The sequence below is a fragment of the Cricetulus griseus genome, chromosome X, assembly GCF_003668045.3.
Source record: "Cricetulus griseus strain 17A/GY chromosome X, alternate assembly CriGri-PICRH-1.0, whole genome shotgun sequence".
NCBI lineage: Eukaryota > Metazoa > Chordata > Mammalia > Rodentia > Cricetidae > Cricetulus > Cricetulus griseus.
The window spans coordinates 111,583,430-111,594,877 of NC_048604.1; the positions used below are offsets into that span (position 1 = coordinate 111,583,430).

General features: G+C 39.0%; 1 protein-coding gene across 2 annotated transcripts; it reads right to left on the minus strand.

Annotated features, from left to right (window-relative positions):
* Window positions 1-371: 371 nt before the first annotated feature.
* Window positions 372-9,740, minus strand: LOC100753862 (BTB/POZ domain-containing protein KCTD12). 2 transcript variants are annotated; one of them, XM_027432005.2, is made up of 3 exons: window positions 9,494-9,740; window positions 9,042-9,096; window positions 372-3,457 (listed from the first exon to the last, which is right to left on the minus strand). In XM_027432005.2, the coding sequence occupies exon 3, from the start codon at window positions 3,449-3,451 to the stop codon at window positions 2,573-2,575; it is 879 nt and encodes a 292-aa protein (XP_027287806.1). In that variant the 5' UTR covers window positions 3,452-3,457; window positions 9,042-9,096; window positions 9,494-9,740; the 3' UTR covers window positions 372-2,572. The 2 variants fall into 2 exon arrangements, with proteins under 2 accessions (XP_027287806.1, XP_027287807.1); XM_027432006.2 differs by lacking the exon at window positions 9,042-9,096 and having other exon boundaries at window positions 9,494-9,739.
* Between the last annotated feature and the right edge of the window lie 1,708 nt (window positions 9,741-11,448).

The following is an 11,448-nucleotide window of genomic DNA, read 5'->3' on the forward strand; positions in this document are numbered from 1 at the left end:
AAAACATTTCCTAGTTAACTTGCATTGGCTTCAGAACATCTCATTCTGGTCAAAAGAAGCTTTGATAAACTCTATATTACCATGTTCCTCTTCACTTGGGAAAGGGGGTGGCTCTTCCACAGTGGCTAAGGCCAGGCTTGTGATTCAGTTCAAAGGGAAGATTTGTGATTGGTGGAACTAGAAAATACACACAGGCAGCACTAGAAATGATGGAATTACAATCTGTATGCAAACACGCTCACCCTTTTTCTTGCTATAAAATCAAGGTGGTCACTACATTTTTTTAGATTTGTCTGACAGGTTTCTTATTGTACCCCCACTCCCCACTCCCCACTCCCAGTATTACATTATGCTCAGTTATGACTTCTCAATAGACGGGGTTTACATAATCTTTATTATTCAGATTTTTATTTTTTTGAGATTTCATACATGAATACTGTATTTACATCATGTCCACCCCTCCTTTCCCTCCCAACTCCCTCCCAAATTCATAATGTATTTATCTTTAATTATGATTGTTGCATCTATATTAATTTATGTACATATGTGTATAAAGAAATACAGCTGGGAGGTGGTGGCGCACGCCTTTAATCCAAGCACTTGGGAGGCAGAGACAGGCAGATTTCTGTGAGTCTGAGGCCAGCCTGAATTACATAGAGTGTTCCAGGATAGCCAGGGCTGTTACACAGAGAAACCCTATCACAAAAAAAACAAAAAACAAACCAAACCAAAACAACGCCAACAACAAAAAATAAAATACAAAAGAAGTTATTAATGAAGAAGATGGCTACAAATTCATGTTCAGTGACATACTGTTTAGACCAGCTGTAAACTGTGGGAAAGAAAGCGAACCGCATGGAGAAATATGAAATTAATGAGCTCTGGAGATGATCAGTGAAAATCATATGGCTCTTGAGACACAAGAGAGAATATGAGTTATTGACAGCTCTCCAGACCCTCTGAGACTTTATTTGACTACATTTTCTTCCTTTAGACTCAACAGAAAAACAAATGTGAGTTTAAAATGCTCACATAGCCACACACACATTTTAAATCTTTGTTTAAGATGTATCTATTTTATCTTATGTACATTGGTGTTTTGCCTTCATGTATATCTGTGTGATGGTGCCAGATCCTCTGGAACTGGAGTTTAAGACAGTTGTGAGCTGTCATGTGAGTGCTAGGAATTAAACCCAGGTCCTCTGGAAACAGCATCTAGTGCTCTTAACTTCTGAGCCATCTCTCCAGCCTCCTTTTAAATCGTTTCATGACACTTTATGTGGGTTTTAGTTATTTTCAACTAAAAAAGTCCTGACTAGAAAATGAATGAAATACAATAATAACAATAAAGGGCATGGGGTAAAATAAGTGCAGAATAAAGGAAAGACAGGGCTGTCAGACTTTGCTTGCAGGCAAACTTTTCACAAAGGCGATGAAGATCCTCTGAAATGAGCCCTAACAAACTCTCTTTCTTATCTTGGTTCATAGTCTCTTGTAATTCAATCACTGTCTTAGATCCCTGATGTTTTCATATGAGAATGAACACTTGCTTTCAACCTGTTGGCTTAAAAAGTCATAAGCAGAGAAGCAGAAGATGAATTTCAGTGTGTTTCTTTTTAAGTTCTTTTTTGGTTTTCCTCTTTCTTCTCCCCTTCTCCCATCCCCACCTCCAGAGAAACAAAACAAAACACACTCATACTCTGACAAGAAACATAAACAAGTTCACAATTGCTATGTACAGCCAATTATTTGACTAGTGAAAATTCAACTAATTAATACATGCATATACTTACACAAAGCAATTTTTTGCTCATCATTTTCTTTCCTGTATATGTTTGCATTTGATTCTAATGAAAGATACTTTAGGACAGTTTGTTTTTAACGGCACTGCTGCTCCTGACAGAAGTAATAGCTATGATACACCTCCTTACTATCTTCTTCATGTGCAAGTAAATTAAGTGCTAAGCCTTTAATTCTTAGAAATAATCATCATACAATTGTTTGCATAGCTCCTATCAAAAGTCCTTAGTACTTTTGGAACCGGTTGACCTTTCTATGAACCTCCTGGGGGACTGTTGTCAAGTTCTTCCACTTAGCATGGTAAAATGTCTGCAAAGCACATGCACACATCCTACTGTAACGTGGTGCTCTTTTATCTAGGTGAGTAGAAACAGTAAGGTTGTACATAATCAAGTTCAATGTGTGTTACTAAGCAACAGCTTGGAAGCCATGGCTCAGTATTTCTCAACACTTTTCATTCAGTGCTTATATTCAATTGTATTCACTGCAGAAATATGCATCTACTGTCTATATTGATGCACACCTTTCATTAAGTGGCATCCACTCCATAGTCCAGAGGAGGTTGTTAGATAGATTGGAATGGCATGTAAGAAGAAAACCAACAAAGGTCCAAGTGGCTGTGATGAGAGAAGTACCATTGTCCAAGATTATGCAGACCACTCAAGAGCCTAGAGTGATTAGAGTGTCTATTCCTAAGGGATACACTTGGCATGGAAAGAAAGGAGGGAGACTGTTTGGGGGGGTATGTACTTCTTGGATGACTTTTTAAGTTTCACTCACGATAGAAAACATACTCAGTGTAAGAGGTCCAGATCCTGTCATCTGTTTGGTCATGTGTGACAGTGCAGGTGCCAGTGGAGTTGCATGCTACCATGTGGAAGCCAGCATCAGCTAGTTTGTCAAAGGCTTGTTCCAGAAAATTGAATTTGAGGTAGTATCGAGAAGTATATCGCTCAGGAGGGCGGTCTGGGTCTCTGCTCTCATTCAGAGTGTCTCCGAACACTTCTTTGGCTAATGAGATCTTACCACACACCATGATTCTGGCCACACGGCGGAATTTAGCATCTGTTTGGCTATCCCTGCCCAGAGTGTAGGAGCCTCGATAGCCAATGGTGATGAAGCCAGCCTTCTTGAGCTCAGAACCAGTGGCAGCTGTCAGAACTACAGAATTATCAGGGCCACTAATATGGATGGTATTAGTTGAAGAGAAATTGAATGTGGTATCAATGCCTGGTGAAAGCTCTTCTAGATCAATTTGACATGAGTCATTGCCAACTGAGTTGAGCTTGTTCATTTTAACAGCCAACATCTTGGCCAGTTCTGGCAACTTAAAGTATTCTGCTTCTCTATGGAGCCGGCCACACTCTGGAAAGTGGTCAGGAAGCACTACTTGCAGGTCTCTCATGTAGTCTAGGACATAACGAAAGAGAAAACCATCTCGATCTATGAAGAATCTCCCTTTGTTGTCCTGGATCAGTGAGCAAGGGTTCTTTACACTGAACATTTCCCAGAGCCGGGAACCAGGAATACTGATCAGAGTAGGATAGCGAGTTATATATACCTGGCCACCTACATTGAGTTCAATAATCTCAGGAAAATTGCTGCAATCCTCAGATGGTTTGACACAACTTGACTTTTCTGGCATGGCCATGGTGACCTGAAAAAACAAAACATTACTTTTGAGTAAGTATGTATAGTATGGGGAGTCTGTTCATAAGCATTTGTTTTCTGCATATATATATATATATGTATATATATATATATATATATATATATATATTCTGTATATCAAGAAACCCAAGGCTGGGGAGATTGCTCAACATGTAAAAGCACTAGCCATGTAAGCCTATTGACCTGTCTGATTCTGAGTCCAAGTCAAAATATGGATTCAATGCCATATACCTGTAATACCAGATGCCTATAAGAGGTGGGAATGGGAGAATTTCAGAGACGTTCATGTGGCAGCTAGTGTAGAATGTGTAACACAACAGAAACAAGAGATTCCATTTCAACAATGTGCAAGGGGAGAGGTACTGACTCCTGAATCTTGTCCTCTGATCTCCAAATTTAAACCATGGTACACACATGTGCATAAACACACACACACACACACACACACACACACACACACACACACACACACACCACATTTATTAATAATTGATTGAAAAAGAAAAAATAAACTTATGCAAAAGCATAATCATTTACTCACTAACTATGTTAACTTGAGAATGACAGCATAGAAAGACTTCATGGTTTGGCTTTGCAATCTTTTCCCCATTTTTGAAAGCTTGTGTCACCTTAGGCAAGAGCTCTACCATTGAGCAAAACCCCAGTCCTTTCTATGTTCAAAATTTATCTCCAAATGCCCATATGCCAGACAATATTTTTCATTTCATGGCAGGTTACCATGGACCCACTTTCTTCCATGTTTCTGTTTTTCTACTTTATCTTTTCAGCTCATTCACATTCCTGTCCCTGGCCCCAACACAGACAACCATGCTTGTACATTTAGTGTGCATCTTCTCATTTGTATGTATTGCTACAAAGTGAATTTTATGGATTTAAATACATGTTATTAAATTATGTATTTCCTCCTTAATTTTTTTTCACTCTCGGTCCTATATTATTTAGATACCACATATATGTATATATGCATATTTATATATTATTCTCTTGTTTCTAATTATGTCATAACACCCTGATATGTTCATCCACATTTTACCAACCACTCCCAGTGGCTGAAGCCCAAGTTGTTTTCAACTGCCTGTTCCAGTACACATCCCTGTACTAGATTTCCAAGTCTGTGATCTGCAAGTCTTGGCATTTTCCTGTCTTCTAATCTTCAGCTCCACATTGGAAGCTCCTTGCTGACTGCTTTGGCGGCACCTCAATTCTAACAGGCTCAAAATCACCTTTGTGTGTGTGAAAGTGTTTTTTTTTTAAAAAATAGAAATCATTATTATTTGTCTTCATGTTTCTGTCACAAATGGATCATATTCTCTGAATTTTCCTCCTGTTAGAACCACAATTTTATGTCATCTACATTGAAATTCTAAATGCTGAGTCATTACATTGACTCATTCCTCCTTCTTATCTATATTTGTCACTAACCTAGAAACCATTCCTTTGTGATGTCTCTTGGATGCACAATATTACTACTGACACTTGTTTTATGTTGTGCACTAATGTAAGATCCTCCCAACTGCTTTGTCTCTCTCTGGCATACATTCACATCCATCTTTCCTACTGCCCAACACAAAATATTCTAAATTCTGTTACCAGATAAGTTGCTACCATCTTCTCTGTTTACTGCTTTTCAATGGCTCCAATTTACCTATATGTCAAATCAAAATCTCTTACTTGGAAACTCAAAACTATAAGCTAGTTGCATCTCCTCTTTAATGATAAGAATATTTAACACTATATAGGACTATAGTGCTAGGCCAACAGTGGCATACACATGTTTTTCGTACATTAGCAGATATAATCAAAAGGAGTCAGTAGAATAGAGTAGTTAATAACAAGCTCTGTGGTCTTCTGCCTGAGTTTAGATACCAGCATAACTACTTTTTAGTAAGAATCTGTTATTGAACAATTTGTGGATAATAAAAATAATTGCTTCATCAGCTAAGAACAATTCCCAGCACATAATTCACCATTTTTACAATGAACACAGGTTAATTATATAAACTAAATTAATTTTTAAAAGACAAAATCTGAAATCTATAAGAAAAGAAAATGAAGGCAAAAATATTGGCTCTGAAATTCCATAAGCTGGCCTTTGCTTTGCTCTTTGCTCATTAATTCAAGTTCTCTTTCCCTTTGAAGGAATGGAGACATTAGCCCACCCTGAACCCATACCCAGTCCTTCAAGCTCATCTACTTTTTCACGACCATGTGCCTAAAACCTAGGGTTCTGTATGTTAGAAATGTCCTTTTTATTCGTTCTAGTAATGCAATACCTCTCTGCTTTCTTTCTGACTCTGCCTGTTATGAGCTGGGTAACTTTGGGCTAACTGTACATTTTCTTCTCTGAGCCTCGATTTTTTTTTTTATCCGGAAATGGATACAGAGAAAGAAACTGATCAATAAGATGAGAAGGAAATTGTATACAAGGCATCTAAGTACTTAATATTTAGTGTTTGCTACATAGTAAGGACTTACCAGATGATTATCTACATTAGCTTCCTGAGCTTGTCTTAGAGCAGTGGTTCTCAACCTTCCTAATGCTGACACCCTTTAATACAGTTTCTCATGCTGTGGTGACCCCCAACCCTAAAATTATTTTCATTGCTACTTCATAACTGTAATTTTGCTACTGTTAGGAATAATAATGTAAATATCTGGTATAAAGGGTATCTGATAATGCAATGCCTGTGACCCCCAAAGGGCTAGAGAACCACTGGTTTAGAGAAAGTGGTGAAGGATTGCCTTCCACTAAGATGCTACTCAATGTGTCACAACAATCCATTGAGATGCTGCTAAATGAACTATTCTATCTAACTTCATTTTTAAACCTATTTTTAAATTATCTTTTTTATTTTATAGGTGTTTTGCTTGCATGTATATATGTATGAGCGTGTCAGATCTCCTGGAACTAGAGTTACGGACAGTTGTGAGCTGCCATGTGAATGCTGGGAATTGAACTCAGGTCCTCTGGAAGAGCAGCCAGTGCTCTTGAGCACAGAGCCGTCTGTCCAACCCCCTTGTATAACTTTTAACCCCACCCTTTTATATTCTGTGTTACTGCTGCAGTTTGGAAATACTTGTACTGGAACACTTGACCACACATTCTGGAATTGCTTATTTATGTAGCTGTCTGTGGCTAATATATCCTCAGATAGAAAGTAATCTCCATCTATACTTCTTTGGGTTAGCTGTGAACCTGGTGGGTAGCAAGATTGGAGTAACCATTGGATGGTGAGTAAATCACCAACAAACAAACACCTGTTATAATAATGCCATTAATTTCAGAATCCCAGAGAAGGTGAGCAGAAATCCATTTATAGAAATCCTTTTTGAATGCATGTATGTGCAAAAGAAATGTAATCAATTTTGAAGATTTTTGAATTCAAAAGGTGTTATTCTTCAAAAAATACTATCAAAAGTTGAAAATATCCCCCCACGTGGAACAGATCTTTTTATAGCACAATTAAAAAACAGCAGTGCAAATTTTCTTCTTATTGCTTTAGATATAATTCTGTACAAGTCAACTTGAAATGGTCACTTAAAAACCACTCTTGCTCAAAAAAAGCATTGACTCATTGGGCCCACAGGTTAACTGAAACCAGGGCGAAAGTCTGATGCATCTGCCTGCATACTTCGTCTGTCTGTCTCCTTTACCTTAGCTGAAGGTAATTGGATCAATCATTTTCTTTTACCTTTCCTCTTGAGTCACCTTGGATCCCAGGGATGGAATGGCAGAAACAAGCCACCCTCCAGGAAAGGGGAATAATCCATAACAGTCCATTTTGGAGCAGAAATAATAAGAACCACACTGATCCCTCCACACAATAGGGTTTCTTCAGGTCACCCTAAAGGACCAAAGTTGAAATGGCCAAGCAGACCATATCTTAACTAGGGCTATTTAATTATACATGCTCCTTGCCCTTTATACCAATTCTCCCTCTTCTCAGTGTGGATGCACTGAATAAATCTCTCTGTTTCCACAATTACTTGTTTCTCTAACTGTCAGCTTGGTGATATATCCTTGGGGCAGAGGCTGCCAAAACCCAGACTACAGCCCTGAAAACTTCAGTTATTAGCCAATGATCCAAAATCTTATGAATCAGAATCATAGTCAGTCTAGGGCAGTGGTTCTTAATCAAAGGGGCGTTTGGGTTGCGCCCCTTTGGCATTCGAATGGCCCCTTTCAAAGGCATATCAAATATCCTGCATATCAGATATTTACATTACAATTTATAACAGTGGCAAAGCTACAATTATGAAGAAACAACAAAATAATTTTATGGTTGGGGGGGTCAGCACAACATGAGGGGCATTAAAGGGTCACAGCGTTAGGAAGTTTGAGAACCACTGCTCTAGGTGGCCCATTTTGCCACTCATCTTAAGAAAGCAGCCTTGGCCAATTTCAAAAGGACAGAGCCTTTATTCCGGGAGAAGAAATCAGAACAAAAGTCAGGACAGAACTGCACCGGAACTTCAATTGCTGCCTTTCTCAAACATGTCTTTAAACATAAACAGAAATTTTACTCTGAAAATCTACTTGTGATATTATTCCTCATAGCTAGGAATTTCAATGTGTTTGGTTGGTTGGTTGCTTTGGTTTTTTGTTTGTCTGGTCTGGGGTTTTAGTTTTGTTTTGCTTTGTAGAAAGAAAGCGGAAGTAATGTCTTTAATAATGAACAAATCTAGTTAGGGAACAGCCCCTTGTGCATTACAACATGAAGTCAGGAAGGACACACTCCACGACCAGGAAGATGTTGATCTGTTTGCATGTTTTCACAATGTAAAACTTCTTTCTCCCTTTCTCCATCCCAGTGTTTCCTGTTGAGCTGCTTCTGCTCATGGGGAAACAAACAAGCAACAAACCCAAGAGTTCTTTTAATCAGACCACCAGCCAGTTTCTGAAATGCTTTTTTTCTTTTTGGGGGGTGGGGGGCAGGGGGCAGTCTTTTAAGAAATCCTGAAATGCCTCATTTATTCTCTTTCATGAATAACCCGACATTGATAAGGATTTGTTGGTAGTCCCCTCGGTAAACCAAGGAACTAAGAGTCCCTGCAAAGAGGAAGTAAAGGAGGTGACATAATACAAATGGCTTAAACCAGGCTGAAGGGGAGACAGATAAAAGCAGCTGTCTTCCAAGCCCGGAAGAACTGAGTTGTGTATGCTAGTGTTTCAAAGGCAGCGAGGAAACTAACCAATGTCTTGTGACCAAGATCCATGTTTTCAAAGACAAAAATCAGCTACAGCAAAGTACACCATACTGTATGCTCGTCAATATGATGCGTGACTGTCTGAAAATGGGAAGGAAGACATTTCTGAGAAAACCAGACACTTTTTTAAGTAAGAGGTTTCTGATTTTATTAAGCTTGAGATCTCTGTGTCCTAATCCCTCTTTCCTTCCTCCCTCCCTCCATTTTCTTCTGGAGTCCGTTACTTTCTTTTCTGTCTCTACTGGCTTCTGTCCCTCTCCTCTTTTATACCAATGTGTTTTAAATATTCACTCCTTTGTAAGAACAAACCCACACATTGAAATTAGAAAAGCGATTCCCACCTTTTCTGCTGCTCCAATTCACAGATCCAAGAAATCAAAGTAGTTAACAGCTGCACTGAAAGTGTAAGCAAAGGGGAAAAACAACTTCAAGAATTCAGAAACAGTTCTTTGCCTCAGCAATATCCCCTTTGGCTTCCCACTAGCTTGTTTCTGTGACTTTTTATCCGTTCATGAAAGACAATGTTAGCTTCCAGATGCATCGAAACCAATCAAAACGCTTTCAAATTAACCAGATGCTGGAAAACCATCTGAATTTTTCTGAATTTCCCCTTGAAAGAGCTTCGGCTGCCTTTGCAGCTCTGAGCTGCTCTCTAGACACCGGTTTCATAGTAGATCCTCTCTCAATAGAGAAACAGCAGACATGCCTAGCACCCGCGCAAAGGCAGAAGCTCCAGAATTCCAGAAGCAATGGATTGGAAAGGAAAAGACAAGGAGATTGATTGAATAGTTACCTTGAATCTCCAGCCACTGAGGTCGTGCCAAGCAAGGCTTCGCTGCTCGAGAGCTCAGCTCCACTGAGGAATGCCTTTCGGTTCTTCCTCTCTCTTTGCTGTGTGCTTTGGTGCTTGATTTGAGTTTTCCTCTGTAAAACTAGCAGTCCTGTAGACCCTCCTCCCCTGCTATGACATACTTGACTTCCTCTAGGGCCGGCCTCCCTACACCGCAGCCTGAGGAAGAAGCAAAGCAAAGCAAAGCTAAGGAGAGGGGGAGCTCGGAAGGGGGAGGGGGTGAGAAACAAAGGGGGTGGCCCGTGATAGGAGAAATTTCGTTTTTCTTGGTTCCAGCAGAGCAAGTAAACGTTTTGCAGTGACAATTACATAAATGTTTTGTAAGGATTTTGCTGTTTGTTTGTTTGTTTCTGAAGCAGGGCCTTCTTAACAAGTCCAGGCTAGCCTGGAAATAACATCCTTCTGTGTCAGCCTCTGGAGTACTGGGATCACAGGTGTGAACAACCACATCCACTCTGAACGGATTTTTCAATGCAGAGTTGCTTAAATTCTGAACTTAGTATGAAGTATATTTACTTTAAGGCACATAATCCTATATGTCAGATAGTATGCTAAGTGCCTAAAAGAAAGCAATAGTGGCCATGTTTTTCTCTCTCGAAAAGAAATAAATTCACTGTGAGTGTTTAACTGTTACGGATAAGGAAAGCACAAGTCTTGTGGGAACAAAAAGGAAGCAATCCGGCGCTATCTAAGGAAATCTGAAGGCTTCCTGGAGGAAAAACTAAACTGAGTTTTACCAGATGAGTTAGAATTAAGTCACAAGAAGAAAGAAAGAATCAGTATTGCAGGCAGAACGGACAGTGTCAACAAAGACAAAGAAGTGTGAAAAGCACACCATGTATTAGGAACTATACTCAACTTTTTTTTAGTGCTAGAGTCAAGAAAGTAGGATGCCTCATTCCTAAAACCCAAGTTCATGATCTTCAGACATGGTAAAAACCAACTAAGAAGTGAGCCCCTTATCCATCTATTCTGTGTGTGCATTTCTCTATATATGCATAGTGAAATCATTGGATTTAAATGTGGATTTTTCCCCCAAATGGACCAACTTCTCCAAATCTTAAACTTGGTTCTTGGTCAAATAGTAAAACATATTTCTGAGAGGTTGATTTAGAAATGGTTTGGTTTGGATTGAGCATATATTTGTATGTAGAAAGCAGGAAAGCAGACTGAAAAATATTGAGATATTTATTATACTTATATAGTTATACTTATATAATCATAAGTCAGTTGGATCACTGGTAATTCTAACAAGTTAATGAAATTCATTCAATTTTCTTTCATTAATATGTTTAACTGTGTGTGCTGATGATTTTTGTCAACCGGACACAAACCTAGATACATCTGGGAAGAGGGAATCTCAATGCAGGAATTGAATTGTCTCCATCAGATTGCATTTTCTTGATTAATAACTGATGTGAGAGGACCCAATCCTACACAGGTTAGTCCTGGGCTCTATAAGAAAGAAAGCTGAGCAAGCCATGAGGAGCAAGGTAATTGGCAGTATTCCTTCATGTACCCTGCCTCAGTTCATGCCTCCAGATTCCTTGCCCGACTGTAACCCTGGAAGTGGAAAATGAAATAAACATTTTCTTCCCCAGGTTTCATGTAATCATGGTCTTTATCACAGCAATGGAAACCGAAACAAGACACCAGTTTTTTGACCTGTCAACAACTTCTTTCATGCTAACCAAGTAGCATTAGCAGCTTCCCACACTGCATAATTATGCAACAAGTTCTAAAGACCCAGAAGCAAATTAAAAGGCTGTGTTTACAGTCTAGTGCAGTCTGGTATTTCATTCTGAGACTAAATTACCTATGTTAGTTAGACATTTCTTTTTAAAGCAGTAAAACCCTCTCCAGAAAATTTTCCTGTTTTCCCAGACATTCCTGCAGAT

Bases quoted from the DNA above. Each gene is read 5' to 3' on its own strand.
- LOC100753862 (XM_027432005.2), bottom strand. From the start codon at position 3,451: ATGGCCATGCCAGAAAAGTCAAGTTGTGTCAAACCATCTGAGGATTGC.